The sequence below is a fragment of the Zingiber officinale genome, chromosome 5A, assembly GCF_018446385.1.
Source record: "Zingiber officinale cultivar Zhangliang chromosome 5A, Zo_v1.1, whole genome shotgun sequence".
Classification (NCBI taxonomy): Eukaryota; Viridiplantae; Streptophyta; class Magnoliopsida; order Zingiberales; family Zingiberaceae; genus Zingiber; species Zingiber officinale.
Genome location: NC_055994.1, coordinates 8879002 through 8896672, shown reverse-complemented (window position 1 = coordinate 8896672; position 17671 = coordinate 8879002). Strand labels below are relative to the sequence as shown.

The 17671-nt window shown below is 43.5% G+C and overlaps 1 protein-coding gene and 1 pseudogene across 1 annotated transcript; both read right to left on the bottom strand.

Moving 5' to 3' along the window:
* The window catches only part of LOC121979400, a 31540-nt pseudogene extending 29021 nt beyond the window's left edge, over window positions 1–2519 (bottom strand).
* On the bottom strand, window positions 1470–2344 carry LOC121979398 (SKP1-like protein 1). The gene is made up of 2 exons (XM_042531391.1): window positions 2111–2344; window positions 1470–1577 (listed from the first exon to the last, which is right to left on the bottom strand). The coding sequence occupies exons 1-2, from the start codon at window positions 2342–2344 to the stop codon at window positions 1470–1472; spliced, it is 342 nt and encodes a 113-aa protein (XP_042387325.1).
* Window positions 2520–17671: the final 15152 nt, after the last annotated feature.

Genomic DNA, 17671 nt, shown 5'->3' with positions numbered 1-17671 from the left:
AAAAGAAAAAAAAATGAAGGAAGGTAAACGATCCTTTTTTCTCTTTCCAAGATTTTATTTCTTGTACTACTCTTTCTTCATTAATTTATTTACATAAGTCATAAGACCTTAAAGAGTAAAGTATGAATCTAGAAGTTAATTTCCTCCCTTCTTCTCCTTTGAATCTCTTCTAGTTAAATTAAAAAAGTTTATTTCCCAATTAAAATTTTAGTTTCATCAATATAATCATTCATCAATATATAAACTTACAATTTAAGTTACCTACTTATCTATATTTTTTCTTATTGTAAATATTCAATATTGATTTTTAATATTGCATTGGAGTTAATATTTTATAATTTTTCTTATAGATTTGAAAGAGTTTAAATAAATTATCCCAATTTAATTATCATAGAATAGATTATATTGATTGTTTCACGCACAAACCAGACTTTATTGTTCTTTGACTATTATTTTCACTACTTGTATTTGTTTCATTGTCAGTTTTGTTGCTGGTTTTGTGTGTTTTATTTTTACACTTAAAATTTATAGTACAAACATATTTCCAAAAAAAATATCAATCTTGGAGTCAGAAAAAAATTAAAAAAAAAAGAGTGGAACATATTATTAAAACTGACAAAGGTGTTCTTCGTAAGTTTTTTAAAGCTAGCTCTTCAATTAAAGATTCAGTTGATGAATTATAAGAAGAAAGTTAAGAAGAACTAAATGATCATGCAGCAAATGAACAGCAATCGAGTGATCAAGAAGAATTAAATGATCATGCAATCAATGAGCGAAAAGAATTTTCTCGGAAAGAATTGAGAGAAAATGATGATTACAATCATATAACAAATGAGCAAGAAGAATTGAGAGAAAATGATGATAATGATTTGAATGTAAATGGCTTGACAATTTTATGTATAAAAATGAGGGGTTAGAGAAACTTAATTTTGAAGACCTTATTGATGATTTTGCTGCTCAAAATGCTAGAAGATATAGATTTTTTCAATGATTATTTATACTTTTTTTCTGTATTTGTAGGTATTACACTTTTTGGAGAAACTTAGGAAACATATTTTGTATGGTGTTGCACTTTTTGAAGAATATTGAGAAATATATTTTGTATGGAGTTTACCATATTTTAAATAAAATATATTGATTTTCAAGTTTTTCTATTAAACCATATTCAAATTGTACGTTAGTATTTCTTTTTTTTCCTACAGAGATCTCTTTTCTCTTTTCGCCCAAGGACCCCCAGCCCTGAGCCTAAATGTACCAAATCATCGGAAATCATAAGAAATACAGCCACAATAAGAGCGATGAATGAACTAACTAGTCTTTGCTTACAGAGTTCATCCATTTCATGCTACCGAAGAAACTCATGCTTATATCAACTCTTAGATGGAAAAGCACAGAAACTCGTACTATGAAAGAAAATTTTCATATGAAAAATGATTAATTGGAAGATTTCTGGTTTTAAAAAAAAAACATTAACAGTGCCAATTATGATTAGCAGAATAAGGTAAATGTTGTTCTACATATGAATACATTAGAAGTAGTTGATCAATCATAGAAACAAAATCAATCATTTCATGCATCTGTTGATAAGACCAGAGTAACCTATCAAAGAAGATTGATGGCACGTTATCAAAACTAAATCTACATAAATACGTTTGACCTTGGCAAGAAACTTTATGAATAATTTTAACTAAAGAGCATAGTCCCGCTACTTTTCCTACTTCTGCTTCCCATTGTTCTACTCTGTCTCCCCTTTCCTTAAATCCATGATACATAATTTCACAACAATTTGAAATTCCACTACTTAAAGACTGCTCTCAAGTTCTCGCCCTCGTTACCAAGAAATAAATATAATTACAGCAAGAATATAATCTAAGTATGAAGGTGATTTCTATATCATTCTTGATGTAGTAAATGAAAAGGTTTCGTCCCAGAACTAAATTCAACAACCTTTGCCCAAAAACTAAATCAAAAGGGTTAAATTGTTTTCCAGAATTATAAAAAAATGTGAAAAAAAAGTTAGTCCACAACAAAATCTTAACCAAGCAAAAAGATAATTGGGGATCTAATAAATTTGAAAGGAGAAAGGGATCAGAGAAGTGTCGAATCTTACCAAGACAAGATGTAATAGGGTGGACTCTTCGACCTTAACGAATTCTTCATCCCAACGAATGAGTTCTTCGATGGCGGGCTTGGTGACGTCATCGGAAGACATGGCGTGGACGTTGACGTTCTTCTCGCAGTACTGGATGACCTTGGCAAGGATCATAGAGGAGACGTTGGTGATGGGGATCCCTCCGTATCCGCAGTTGCCCTCGATCATGAACTTGATGGTCTGCGATGCCATGGCCACTGCGGCGTCCACCTCAAACACGTCGCCCTCGGAGCTTAAGGATGATCTTCTTGTCCATGTCCAACGGAAAACGCTCGAATCGAAGGAGGAAGCGATCGTCGTTGGAGAAGGAGACGGAAACCCTAGCGACGGGTGTTCGAACGAATCCACGGAAACCCTTGGCCGAGCTGCTTTACATAGGCATGAGGGGACGACAAGAGACACGACCAAAACTACGATAATGGTTAAGCCTCTCGTAATTACATTCGTAGCTTGAGCTGGTAAAATAATTATTTTATCATTTAGAATCAAATTTAGAGAAATAATAAAAAATAATAATAATAATTAGTTTTGTTAAGCATAGCTGATGTTATAAGGGAAAATTTGCATACAGCCTCCATTAACAAATATAATTTTACATGCAGTCTCCAATGAATAAATCTTCGTTTACACTCCCTAGTCAAATATACTTACCTAATTATCCTTGATATTTTAAGTATAAAAAATCTAAAAATGAGTATAATTTCTCTTAAATTTAGTACATACATTAAACTAGAATCTAGTATATTTTCTATCAAATAGAGCACGATTTTTTTCCAACTTAATTGGATGGAAAATATACTAGATTTTTTTTAAATGATACTCAATAGGATGGAAAATATACTAGATTTTCTTTAAATGGTGCTAAATTTATGAGGAATTATATTAAGTAGGAAAAAAGTCGTATTCAATTTAATAGAAAATATACTCGATTCTAGTTTAAAGTACTGAATTTAATAGGAATTATACTCATTTTTAGACTATTTATACCTAAAAATATGAAGGACCATTTTAATAGAAAATATACTCAAATATACTAGATTTTCTTTAAATGATACTCAATTTGATAGAAAATATACTAGATTTTCTTTAAATGATATTTAATTAGATAGAAAATATACTAGATTTTTTTTAAATAGTATTGAATTTAGGAGGAATTATATTAAAATAGGAAAACAATTGTGCTCAATTTAATAGAAAATATACTCGATTCTAGTGTAAAATGCTGACTTTAAGAGGAATTATACTCATTTTTGGACCTTTTATACCTAAAAAATTTGAAGGGCAATTAGGTAACAATATTTGCATGAGGAAGTTGAAGCAAATAAAACTTTACATGCAGGGAGTGGAAACAAAGTTTTTTATGAATAGGGATTGTATATAAAATTAAAATTCTGATTGGAGATTTTTCTCTACTTTACTCATGTTATAATACCATATAAACTTAAAATTTGTTTTAACAGTCCAAATTTTCTTAAGGAACCTTTTAAAACTCTTAATTTGAATTTGTAAATTATTATTTATATTTTCTCTATATTAAGAAAATATTAAAATGACACATCTGCTAAATTTGCATTCCACAAATGAAATGCAACTCTTTAGGCAAAAAAAGGCGATAACGCTCGCCCCCAGCACCCTCGTCGTACCTTGCCCAAGGCCATCACGAGGGAGGTTAATCACGGTAACCGGAGAAGCTAGTGCACAGTGGGAAGAGGGACACGGGGACCAGGGATTTACGCCCTGACTACCCCGCGATTCAAACCCACGATCTCATTGGGCAATCTTCTACGCACTAACCACTCTGGATAACCCCGTGGGGCTAAATGAAATGAAATGCAACTCTTGCGGCTACGGAAGGAGGCATATCTGGCACGGAGTCAACTGCTATGATAAAGGTCAAAGTTAAAATGGTCAATGCTCAAGCATCAAATGGTCGAACGGAGAATAATTACAACGGTCGATCGGGACGGTCGAGCACTAACCGGAAGGATATATATCCGAGCTGACTCTCACTCAGGCTCAGGATGATACGCAAGACAGTCAACGCTCGATACGGAGTGGCAGGACGTCTCACGGGACCTGGCCAAGGATGCAGCGGAGTCCCGACCGAGCGGCTACCTCCCTCGACCAAGCAACGGGGACCTGGCCAAGGACGCGGCGAAGTTTCGAACGAGCGGCTACCCTGCTTGGCCCAGCAACGGGCCCTAGTCATGGACGGAGCAGAGTTCCGAACAAGTGGCTACTCCGCTTGACCAAGCAGCGGGACCATTGTAATATCTCGCGACATCCTTTTAGGAGATAGTGTCACTGACGCGAGACATGGTCGACAGGCGGATCATATGGGCGAAGCTTCTATAATCGTGTCAGGGATATGCATGCCCTGTTAAGATATCGTGTCAGAGGTATTTTTCTAACAAGACCCTTTCATAGGACATTTGGGAGAGCGTGGTTATGCCTCAAGAAGCGTGCACGCCGCCCACGAGGGCTCTATATAAAGGGGGTACTTCACCGGCGGAGGTACGCGTTGTTGGAACCCCAAGGTGTTTTGATGTGATCAAACAAGTTAAGCTAGGTCCTATTTGGTTTAACCCTAGTGTCTAAGTGTGCAAAAGCTCAGGAGCACAGGAAATCGAGCGGAAGACGCGACTAGCGAGAAGGACGGCACGGGGAGAAAGCTGACAGACTCGGTGCGTCTGAGGGACGAGGTGTCCCGGAAGAGTACACCAGCGGACGAGAAGAACGTACGCAACGAGAAACCGAGGAGGAAGGCTGCTCGAGGAGAAGGCCGGAACTTGGGTTCGGGTGAGCTCTATTCCGGATGATCAAGATCACCTAAGCTAGTGGAGCCGGAGTAGAAGACCCGGATCGAGATGAGCTAAACCGGAGCAGAGGAACCATACCACAAAAAGTCAACCAGAGTTGACTTAGAGGTCCGGGCGCCCGGATCCATTCCGGGCGCTCAGAAGTCCGGGCGCCCAAAACCATTCCGGGCCCCCCGGAAGTTGATAATTCACCAAGATCGTGTCAAACAAGATCTGAACGTTAGGGATAAAATTTTATCCCCTCCAGGGTGCCCCGAACCCTTCCGGGCGCCCCGAACAGTGCTATAAATATAACACTGATTTCCACAGTTTAGAACAACAACTTGTAATCCAGTTCTTTCAATTATGTTTTTTCTTTTGTACTGTCAATGCTGTAAGAGGCTACTCCGCCCAGAGGAGATCATCAGATAATGCGTCATCTTTTCCTTGAATTAACAATCCTCTGATTGCAAACCAAGTAAACCCTCTGTGTCTAATTTCTTTTTATTAGTCTCGTTTTGTTTTCGACTACAAGTTTTATTATTAGTTGAAAATCCAAGAAAAGTTGTGTTAATTTTTCAAGGCAATTCACCCCTCCCCTCTTGCCGACCTCCGAAGGGGACCAACACACGTTATTATTGAATTATACTATTATTACTGTTACTCTGCTTCTCCAATTTCCGGTGACTGGCTTGAGCGTCGGAGGACTAACGTCGGAGATCCCTTCCCTGGCCCAACACTGATGTTGTTTGTTTTGCAGAGTGAAGTGAAGTGCACATTCGGTCAGTGAAGCCGCCACCTCCCAGCTTTCTAGCTTCACGGTTTCGGGAAGATGGAAGATGTTGGACGATTTATGACGGTGATGCTGACGCAAGAGGAGCTCGACATCCTGGTACAATCCCGTGCGACAAAGATGGTGGAGCAACAACAACAGGCGTTGGCCGAGCGCCAACAGGCAATGGTCGAACGCCAAGCGCAGGAGCATTCGACCTCAACCGTAGGTCGCCCAGCTGAGTAGTGTGACCAAGCGGACTGAGTATCCACTCGGGGTAATAGCAAGAAACCAGCCGACACGTACGGGGACGAGCCCAATACGCCTATCCCCTTCTATCGAGCGTTGTTCCGGACCCCATCTGAGGAAAGGGGCTAAGCGAACAAGAACCAGAGGTCTTCCTTAAATGACGCACCCGTTTAAGACGCAGGGAATGGGAAGGCTCCTAGAGAGGATGATTCGCCCGAGCGGGTCAATCGGTAATTTTTAAAGGGGATTCTGAATGACCCTCTGCCAAAATATTACACTCCGCTGGCGATCGGAGAGTACAACGGAACCACCGACCTGGACGATCACTTGGCCAAATTCGACAATGTGGTCACACTTCATCAGTACACGGATGAAGTTAAATGTTGGGCTTTCCTCACTACTCTCATCGAATCGACGCAACTCTGGTTCAAAAGATCGTCGGAAGGGTCAATCCATGGCTTCAAGGACTTCTGGGCAGCATTCCTTCACCACTTCGCCAACAGCCGCCGCCACCAGAAGACAAGCGTGAACTTGTTCTTACTCAAGCAAGGGCCAAGGGAGGCCTTGAGGGCCTACATCCAGCGCTTTAATTAGGTAGCGATAGACATCCCGGCGATCTCCTCAGACGTGCTGGTGAACGCCTTTACCCATGGGCTCATCGAAGGAGAGTTCTTCTGATCATTTATTCGGAAGCCACCAAGGGACTTCGACTACCTGCAAAAGAAGGCAAACGAATACATCAATGTAGAAGAAGCCTAGTAAGTGAGAAAGAAGGAGACGACCGCTAAGCCTACAGGAGCGTCAGAATGGCGGCACCCGAGCAGTCATCAACCTCCCAAGGGGCCTCTGTCTGGAGGAGTCGTGCCACATGAGCCTAGGACACATGTCGTGCAGCATGTGTCGATCGTTCGCCCAAATGCTGTCAAAGACAAGGTATGGACGCCGATGTTCAGCTCCTTCCACCAATCGGCAACACACAACACTCGGGACTGCTACAATTTGGCAGCAAGAAGGCCAGCCCCACGGGGATACCGCCACCGATTCCCATCTCCCGATCAGCTATATAAGCGCCGATTAGCTGGTCAAAGGGAAGAAAGAAGGACGATCGAGCTACGCCACCATCAGCCCCAACAAAGAAATAATCAAAGCCCCGCTAGAGTATCCGATGAGCGGAACAAGCATTCGTCTTGGGAAGAGGAGAACAGGAGCAACACTGCTCGGGGAGAGATAAGAATGATCATCGGTGGGCCGACCGGCGATGATTCCAACTGAGCGAGGAAGTCGATCACACGCTCAGCGACTTAAAATCCATGTTGTTGGCTGCAGCAAGGAGCGGGCCGAAGGACCTGAAATCAGCTTCGGCCCGAGAAACTTAGAGGGAGTCGAGATCCCTCATGACAACGCGTTGATTATCCGAGCGGTAATCGCTAATTATAGTATTCATCGAATCTTCGTTGATACAGGGAGCTCGGTGAATATCATATTCAAGAAGACATTCGATCAGCTGCAAATGGACCGGAGCGAGCTGTTGCCCATGACGACGCCGCTCTACGGCTTCACAGGCAACGAAGTGTTGCCGCTCAGCCAAGCAAGGTTAGTTGTCTCGCTCGGGGAGGAGTCGCTGAAGAGGACAAGGACCACCAACTTCATTGTGGTCGATACACCATCGACTTACAATGTTATATTGGGTCGATCGACCCTCAACGAGTTTCGGGCGGTCGTATCCACCTATTGCTAGAAGATCAAGTTCCCAATGGATGACAAGTGGGTGAAGTCAAAGGTGACCAGTTGGTCGTTCGACGATGGTATGTTGAGATGGCCAAATCAGAAAGCGAGGGTCACTCGAAAAAAGCCGCGCTTGGAGGTGAACGCTATCACGGAGAAGCCTCTTATGATAGTTTATGAAGAAAAGGAGGAGGTTCAGATCCACCCCAACCTGTCAGAGGCGACCACCTTCGTAGCCGTCGATCAAGAAAGAGCAAAGAAGGCAGAGCTGGTCATCTTCCTTAGATACAATTATGATGTGTTCACTTGGTCAACGCACGAGCTTCCCGGTATCTCGCCGAGTGTGGCTCAGCACGAGCTCCACGTCCAACCGGACGCTCGACCAGTAAAGCAAAAGAAAATGGACTTTAGCGTGGAGTAAAACTTAATTATTCGGGCGGAGATAGAGAAACTGCTAGAGGTCGGCCATATATGGGGGTCCAATTCCCGAGCTGACTTACTAACATCATGTTAGTCTCCAAGTCAAGCAACAAATGGTGGGTTTCATCAACTTCCATGACTTGAATAAGGCGTGCCCAAAAGATTTCTATCCACTACCCAGGATAGACCAGATGGTGAACTCTATGATGGACTACGAGCTGATCTGCATGCTCGACGTGTATCAGGACTACCACCAAGTATCGCTCGCTTGAAAGGATCAAGAAAAGGGCAGCTTTATCATGGTCGACTGAACGTTCTGCTACAACGTCATGTCATTCGGACTAAAGAACATCGGCACCACCTACTAGAGGCTTATAAACAAGGTGTTCCAGCGGTAGATCAGCTGTAACATGGAGGTATATGTCAATGACATATTAATAAAATCTTTCTGAGCTATTGATCTTTGTGTAGACATTAAGGAGACGTACCAAACCCTGAGGGCCTATGGAATAAAGTTGAACCCGAGCAAGTGCCTGTTCGGCGCTAAGAGTGGTCAATTCTTGGGGTACATCATCACCGAGCGGGGGATCGAGACGAATCCAAGCAAGGTAAAGGCCCTACAAGACATGCCACTGTCGTGCAGTCTGAAGGAGGTCCAACAGCTGACCGGGCAGATTATCGTGTTATCCATGTTCATATCCAAGTCATCCGACCAGAGCATGTCGTTCTTCAAAGTGTTGTGCCAAGTGACAAAATTTCAATGGGATGCAGAGTGTGACCGGACGTTAGAAGAGCTCGAGGAATACCTCAACTTCCTGCCTGCATTAGCTAACCCGAGCATTGGAGAGCCGCTCTGGATCTATTCGACCATCGAATATGTGGTTAGCTCAGCATTAGTAAAGTAGAACGACTACGAACAACAACCCGTGTATTTTCTATTGGGATCGTTGGTCGGCTAGAAGGGAATAAAATTTTATCCCCCTCCAAGCGCCTGGAACCCTTCCAAGCGTCTCGATCAAGGCTATAAATACAGCCTTAGTTCAGAAGCTTCACAACAACAAGAAATAGTACAACAACACTTATAGACACTTTCTGTTTTGTTTAGCTTTCTTTTTCTGAGTGTTCATTATTGTAAGAGACTTCTCCGCCTGAAGAAGATACTTAGTGCAATTCAACTTCCTTGAATTAACAACCTCCCTCAGTTGTAACCAAGTAAATCTGTGAGCCTCTTCTTTTTAGTTTATCTTTTATTATTATGCAAGTGTTTGTTTAAGTTATAAGGCGAGGAAGGTATTTTTGCTTTGTTTTATATAGGGGTTATTCACCCCCCTCTAACCGACCAACAATCCCAACAAGTGGTACCAGAGCTAGGACGTCTCAAAAGGACTAACCGTCGATTTAAGCAATGAGATGGCTAGAGCTAATATCTATCCTCCAATATTCGAGGGGGAGTTCACGTTTTGGAGACGTCGAATGGAGGTTTATTTTAAAACCGATTTTAATGTTTATCTAATAATTAAGTATGGTTTTAATATGTCCAAAAACAAAGAAGGAGAAAAACTTGAGGAGCATCAATGGACTGAGGAGCAACGTAATGATTTTATGGCAAATGGTAAAGCTGAGTTTCGCCTTTTGATCATTCTACCTGCCCAGGACCTTGATAGAGTCAAAAAATACAAAAGTGTAAAAGAACTTTGGGAAAAGTTCTTGAAGCTCTACGAAGAACCAATTGAAGTTGATTCTAACTCCTCGATGGACACCAAGTCGTCATCAGAAGCTAAAAATGAGAAAATTACTGGAACAACTCTCGTAGCCGAGTACCTACTAGAAGACAAAATTAGCTCTTCCTCAATGAGCATCGAGAGTATCGATGAAGGGGGAGCAATGTCGGAGGAAAGCAGCTCTACAGGGGGAGTATCAGAAATCGACAAGGTAAGTCAGGTACGGTTTCTACCTCCTGACTAATTGTTTAAATTTATAAAAACATTGCTGAAAGCTTTTTGCAAATTAGAAATTGAACATAAAAAGTTATTAACAAAGAATAAGGAATTAAAAGGTACTCTAACTACAGTCTCTCAATTAAAAGATTTTGATAAATTCAAAATAGGAAATGACAAATTGATATTGGAAAATGATAATTTGAAAATACAAGTAAATATTTTAAAAAATCATGCATGCTCAGATAATCAATATATTAAAAAATTTTGTGGATTAAATTGGTATTTTAAATACCATAAGGGACAAATAAGAAGAATTTCAAAGAAATATATTGCTAAGAAATCCTTGGTTGATCCTATAGGAAGGAATCTATTTTGGATTTCAAAATCATGCATAACTTAATTTTTCTTTAATAAAATTTTAGACTTAGGGCTTTCAGAGAAAAAATTAAATATTTAATTTCTCTAAAAGGCTTTGTCTAGAATTTTTTTTTTAAAGTTGCCAAAACTAGATTTTTTTTTTTTTATAAAAGTGGTTTCTATCTTAAGTCTTTCAAATGAATATACTTCGCTTTACCAAATTTTTATAAATTTTACCCTTAGACTTGTTGTGATACCCCATTTTTTATGTGATCAAATGGGAAGAAGGGAATATTAAGTCTAGAGGGAGGTAGCTTTAGGTAGCTTTAATATTTTTTACACTTTATTGTAAAATTTAATGTTTTTACTTTATATTACTTTATGTTAGTTTACCCTAACTTAACTTGGGTTGCTCACATCAAAAAGGTTGTTTTGATGTGATCAAACAAGTTAAGTTAAGTCCTGTTGTGTTTAACCCTGTGTCTAAGTGTGCAGGAGCTTAGGAGCACAGGAAGTCGAGCGGAAGACGCAGCTAGCGAGAAAGATGACACGGGAGAGAGACAACGGGCTCGGTGCGTCTGAGGGACGAGGCGTTGCGGAAGAGTACACCAGCTGACGAGAAGAGAGCGTGCGGGGTTTCCGAGGGACTAGAAGCTGGAGTGGAAGATTTCTTGAGGAGCAAGAGATGCAGCTAGCGAGAAGGTCGACACAAGAGAGAGCCGACGGGCTCGGTGAGTCCGAGGGACGAAGAGCTGCTGATGAGTACGTCGGCGGACGAGAAGGAAGCACACGACGATTTCTAGGGACGAGAAGTCGGAGTGGAAGCCTGCTCGAGAAGGCTAGAAGTTGGATTCGGGTGGGTCATATTCCGGATGGTCGAGATCACCTAAATAAGCAGAGCTGGAGCGGAAGACCCAGACCGAGGCGAGTAGATGGCCCGGACCGAAAAAGTCAACGCTATTGACTTTAAGGGTCCAGGCACCCGGAATGGAGTTTTATCCGAATCGCATTTGACCATGATCCGTTGAAAAGGGGATAAAATTTTATCCTCTTTTAAGCCCTTAGAACCTTTCTAGGCGTCCCGACCAAGACTATAAATGCTGTCTTGGTCTAGAAGATTTACAACAACAAGAAATAGTACAACAACACTTGTAGACACTTTTTGTTTTGTTTAGCTTCATTTTTCTAAGCGTTTATTGCTGTAAGAGGCTTCTCCGCCTAAAGGAGATACTTAGTGCGATTTAACTTTCTTGGATTAACAACCTCCCCAATTGTAACCAAGTAAATCTGTTAGCCTCTTCTTTTCAGTTTATCTTTTATTATTATGCATGCAAGTGTTTGTTTAGGTTATAAGGCGAGGAAAGTATTTTTGAATTGTTTTGTACAGGGGCTATTCACCCCTCCCTCTAACCAGCTAACGATCCTAACATTTTCTAAGTCATATATTAAAAGATGTAGAGTCCCACTACACTAGTCTTGAAAAGTTAGCTTACGCTTTGGTACTTGCTGCTCAGAGACTCCGCCCATACTTCCTCATACATTCGATCATCGTGATGACCAACAGCACCCTGGGAAGAGTCCTCCTCAACCCAGAGGTGTTCAGACGGCTAATCGAATAGACAACCGAACTAACCGAGTTCGATATTCAATATCAGCCCCAAACAGCGATCAAAGCTCAGGCCTTGGTAGATTTTGTCACTAAGGTGTAGAGCGCCGAGCCGGAAGCATCTTGGAGAATATATGTCAATGGTTCATCCATCCGGCAAGGCAGCGGGATCGACATATTATTAATTTCACCGCGAGAGGATCGGATGCAAATTTTCGTTTAGCTTGATTATCGGGCCACAAACAATGAAGCCGAATATGAAACCTTGATAACCAGCCTACAAGCCATGTGGCACGTTGGAACTACAAAAGTCCTCATTCACTTAGACTCTCAATTGGCCGCTCAGCAGCTATTGGGGGCATTTGAGATAACCAACTCTCGACTCAAATTGTATACAGAAGTTTTCGAGAAGCTAAGAGTAAACTTCTAGGAGGTTATTATACAAAAGATCTCCTGATCGAAAAATCAAGCGGCAGATGAGTTGGCGAAGTTAGCAAGTTCATTGTCACTGATCGTGATAGAGCAGCCGATCGAGCAAGTTTCATTAGCAGTGCATATCGACAGGATGGAAGGGATAGCTTTCCCGAGCGACAAGAGGATGACATTGGTGGAATTCCTTTGATCGAGTGTTGTACCTGCTGATTAGGAAGACACACGGTTATTGAGAAAGAGGGTCAGACGGTTCACCTTGGTCGGGAATCGGCTATATAAGAGAGCATTCTCCAGGCCCTATTCAAATGCGTGAGCCCAGAGGACTCAGAGTACATCTTTCAAGAAGTGCACCAAGGCTCCTGTGGAGGTCATCCGGGCTGTCGTTCACTAGCTCGAAAGATTCTCCTGGCTGGATATTTTTGGCCCACCCTCCAAGAGGATGCCGCTCGGATAGTAGTCACCTGTATGTCTTGCCAAAAGTATCACAACATCTTGCATTGGTCGACCGAGGAGCTGAAGGCGTCCACGGTGTCTTGCCCGTTCGACTAATGGGGCATGGGTATCATTAGGTCGTTCCCCATGGCGATCGCTCAGCGAAGATTCCTACTCGTCGCGGTGGATTACTTCTCAAAGCGGGTGGGGGTCGAGCCGCTGGCTAAAATAAGTGAACAGATGGTAATCAAATTTATCTGGCAAAATATCCTATGTCGATTCGGCATCCCCCGCCGACTCGTCTCGGACAACGGGAGGCAGATTGCCGGTCGGAGGCTTAGGGAATGGTGCGAAGGTTACGACATTCAACAGGTCTTCACCTCTGTGGCCTACCCTCAAAGCAACGGATAGGCGGAAGTCACAAACTAGGAAATCCTTAGAGGATTATGGGCCTGGCTTGACCACGCGAGAGGTAGCTGTTGGATTGTAGAATTCGCTAGAGGGGGGGGTGAATAGCGAACGAAAATTCATAGCAAAATCAAGTTGAGTACGCAGTGGAAAAAAATAAAAGGCACAATGCTAACAATACCAATTTTACTTGGTTTGGAGCCTTGTCGACTCCTACTCCAAGGCCTGCACTCGTCGAGTGCTTTCGTTGGGCAATTCACTAGTAGTTCGCAAAAAGGATTACAAAGGTAAATACAAGAACTCTTAAAAGAAATACCGACAACAATTGAAAAGAACTTGAGCCGCAAGTTGTCGGAGAAGCTTCACAGTATCGCAGGAGTTCCCGATCGGTGACCTTGTCGTTGAAAGTGTCTGATCGGAGATATGCCCGTTTCATGACCTCAAATCGCTCAGACTCCCCGTCTTGATAAGTTTCGAGGGTCATTCGAGATGCCTACAGCTACACCTTCAACTAAGCCAGCTCCTTATCCTTGGCATCAAGTTGGGCCTTCGTTGTAGACTGATCGGCCAACCTGCCCTCTCACTCGGCATTCAGCGAGGTTTCCACGTCCTTCATGTTCTAAGCCAATACCCAAAACTCCTTATGTTTTATTTCCACGTCTTCTATAGCTCGGAGCTTCCTGATGTTGGCCAAGTGGATCCATGCTTTAAAGGAGGTGGCTCGTTTATTAAGCCGAGCTTGTTGTGTTTCTTGCTCGGTGCTCTTGCCCTTCTCCGCTTCAAGCTGCTCAGAGCTCTTATTTAGATCGACTCTTAACTAAGCCATCTCAGCGTTCATCTGCTCCAGTTGTGCCTGAAAAGCATATGACTGGCCGCTTGGAGCGCGAAGCTGCTGGATTGCATGCTCCAGATAAGCAAGCCTATGGCACATGACCAGGCTTTCCACCCAGTCCTACAGACGATAGCAGTATATAAGCCGAGCAGACAAAAAAAAAAGGAGAAAAAGAAAGGTATATGATGCGGTGATAAGGAGAGGCCCACCTTGCTGAGGATATTATGTAACGGTGGAGGTCAAGATCAAGGTAATTAACGCTCAGATGTCATAGGCCGGTCGGACCATCATGTTATCCGACTAGGAGAAAGTGCGCCAGATCCGACATCACCTCTGACTCGGCAATACGCCGAACAACCGACGCTCAATAAAGAGGGGCGTCAGAGATATGCAGAACCCGTGTCGAGCGGCAAGATTTGGGATATGCACAACGGGGATATCGGTCGAGCGGATAAGACACAAGTGCGGTGGAGTGCTAGCCGAGTAGACGGGTGTACCTGGTCTGTTAAGTACAGGCTGAGCGGCATGCCTGCTCAGATTGATGACGGATCCACAGTGCAATCTCTCGACATCCTTTTGGGAGTTAGTGTCGCTGACAGGCGGCATGGTCAAACAGAAGATCGTAAGGCGGAAGCTTCCACTGTCACTTCAGAGATATGCTCGACCTGTTAAGGTACTATGTCAGGGACACTTTACCCGACAAGTCTTTTCAAGGAAAGATTTGAGAAGCGTGCATTCCTTGGGAAGTGTGCACGCGTGCTACAAGAGCTCTATATAAAAGGGGATCCAAGCATCGACAAAGGTATGCGCAATACACTGTTGTTGCTACTGTTCATTCTTCTTATTGCTCCACTTTCTACATCACCGGTGACTAACTTGAGTGCCGGAGGGCCAACGCCGGGGACCCCTTCCCTGCCTCGGCACTGACGTAATCTGTGTTGTAGGTCGAAGCGAAGTCTACAAGCTGTCAGCAGGAGCGTCACATCTCCAGCATTCTGTCCTTCGACTTTCGGACAGGATCATATTTGGCGCCATTTGTGGGATCATAACCTGCATCCGAGCTGAGGAGATGGAGGATGTTGGACGACTCACTACTATGATGCTCACTAAGGATGAGCTCGATATGCTTGTGCAAGCCCGAGCGGCGAAGATGGTCGAGCAGCAACAACAGCAGGCTTTAGCCGACCGGCAAGCACAGTAGCTGGCGACGTCGGCAGCAGGAGGCCGAGCGACCTATATGGACCGACCAGAGCAAATTTCCATCTGGGAGTAGAACAGAGGCCCGATCGGCACGCATGGGGAAGCTCCACCCGCGCCCATCCCCTTCCATCATACTCTATTCCAAACCCCCTTAGAGATAGCTCAGGTGAACTAGGAGTGCGGGTCATCCTCGAATGACGCTCCCGTTCGGGAGGTGCAAAAATGCAAGACACCCAGAAGCCACTCTTCATCTGAACGGATCAACCTACAATTCTCTCAGGAGATCTTGAGTGCTCCTCTACCCAGACACTATATTCCATTGGCGATCAGGGAATACTACGGAACGACCGATTGATGATCATCTGAACAAGTTTAATAACGAAGCCACCTTGCATCAGTACACCGACGGGGTAAAGTGCCAAGTCTTTCTCACTACCTTCTCCAGATCGACGCAACGATGGTTCAGAAGACTGTCGAACGGATCCATACGCAGCTTCAAGCTAAGGACTTTCGGGCTGCATTTCTGCATTATTTTGCCAGCAGTCGACGCTATCAGAAGACGAGCGTAAGCCTTTTCTCTTTGAAGCAAGGCTTGAAGGAAGCACTCCGAGTCTACATCCAACGCTTCAATCGAGTGGCCATGGACATCCCTTCGGTCTCATCTGAGACGATGATGAACACCTTCACACAGGAGCTCATCGAGGGAGAATTCTTCCTCTCGGTCATCAGAAAACGGTCCAGGGACTTCGACCACCTGCTCAGGAAGGCCAATGAATACATAAACGTGAAAGAAGCCCAAGTAGCAAGAAAGAAAGAAGCGTCAGTCGAGCCAGCGCCAACACCCGAGCGGTGACAATCGAACAGCCACCAACCGCCCAAGGGATCGAGAGCGGAGGGAGCGCGTCCACACTAAGAGGTCAGGACACATGCCGTGCAGAATGTGGCCTTCAGTCGGCAGAAGATGACAAAGGGCAAGATATAGACGTCAATGTTCTGCTCCTTTCACTAGTCGGCGACGCATAACACGCACGACTGTTATAATCTGACGTCGATCGACAACTGACCGACGCCAAGAGGATACCGGCGCCGATCCCCAACTCTCGATTGGTGGCAGGGACAGTGATCTATCGGGCTATGAGATGAGAGAAGGCTGCCCGAGCGGCACCATCAGCACCGGCAGAAGGATAACATTGATCCTTCCCGAAGCTCGGCTGAGCGAAATAGACCTTCCGTTCGGGAGGAAGAAAACAGAAACAACGCCACCCAAGGAGAAATGAGCATGATCTTCGGTGGGTCAACCAACGGCGACTCTAACAGAGCCAGGAAGTTGCACGCTCGACGGCTGAAAATCCACACCGTGGGATGCAACATGGAGAAGGTCGAAGGGCCTGAGATCAACTTCGACCCCAAAAACTCGGAGAGAGTGGAGATCCCTCACGATGATATGCTGATCATTCGAGCGGTAATCGCTAACTATACTATTCACTGAACTTTTGTTGATACAGGGAGTTCAGTGAACATCATTTTTAAGAAGGCGTTCGATCAGTTGTAAATTGATCGAGAGGAGTTGCTGCCCATGACAACCTCGCTCTGCGGGTTCACGGACAACGAAGTATTGTCGCTCGGACAGGTCCGATTGGCCATCTCGTTGGGAGAAGAGCCGTTGAGAAGAACCAGGACCACCAACTTCATAGTGGTGGATGCACCGTCTGTTGGTTGCTACTCGGAAAACCTAGAGGTTCCACTGTACAAATATTTTGTACAAAGGTCCGAACCTTTTCCTAGCTACCATGTGTTCTTTTAAATTAAATTTTGGATCACCTGCGGAACTTAACACGTTTGATCCAAAACTTAATCTATTTGTTCTTTTAGGTTTTGACTTGGATCTCCTGCGGAACTTAACACATTCGACCCAAGTCACCTTAAGTTATTAATTCCATTAAATATTAATTTCCATAATTGGTTCCCAGTACTGACGTGGCAAGGCACATGGCCTTCTTGGATATGGGAGCAACCACCACCGACTAGACAAAACCTTTTATAGAAATCTAATATTTAATTTCCTAAAATAACTTTAGGTTAACCAAAAAGAATAATCAAATCACAAGGGGAAAAAAATAAAAGAACACAACTTCGAAAAACATATTCGAAATACTAGAACGTAAGCCTCTTGTATTTGGTATTATTTCCATAAATAACTAGCATGATGCGGAAAGGAAAAAATTACTAGTTATACCTTCTAGAAAAACCTCTTGATCTTCTATCGTATTCCTCTTCTAACCTCGGACGTTGTGTGGACAACGATCTTCCGAGATGAGAAACCACCAACCACCTTCTTCTCCTCCTAG

Bases quoted from the DNA above. Each gene is read 5' to 3' on its own strand.
- LOC121979398 (XM_042531391.1), bottom strand. From the start codon at position 2,344: ATGGCATCGCAGACCATCAAGTTCATGATCGAGGGCAACTGCGGATAC. The intron at 1,578-2,110 runs GTAAGATTCGAC...TCTTATCAACAG, and splicing joins CCCTATTACATCTTGTCTTG to ATGCATGAAATGATTGATTT.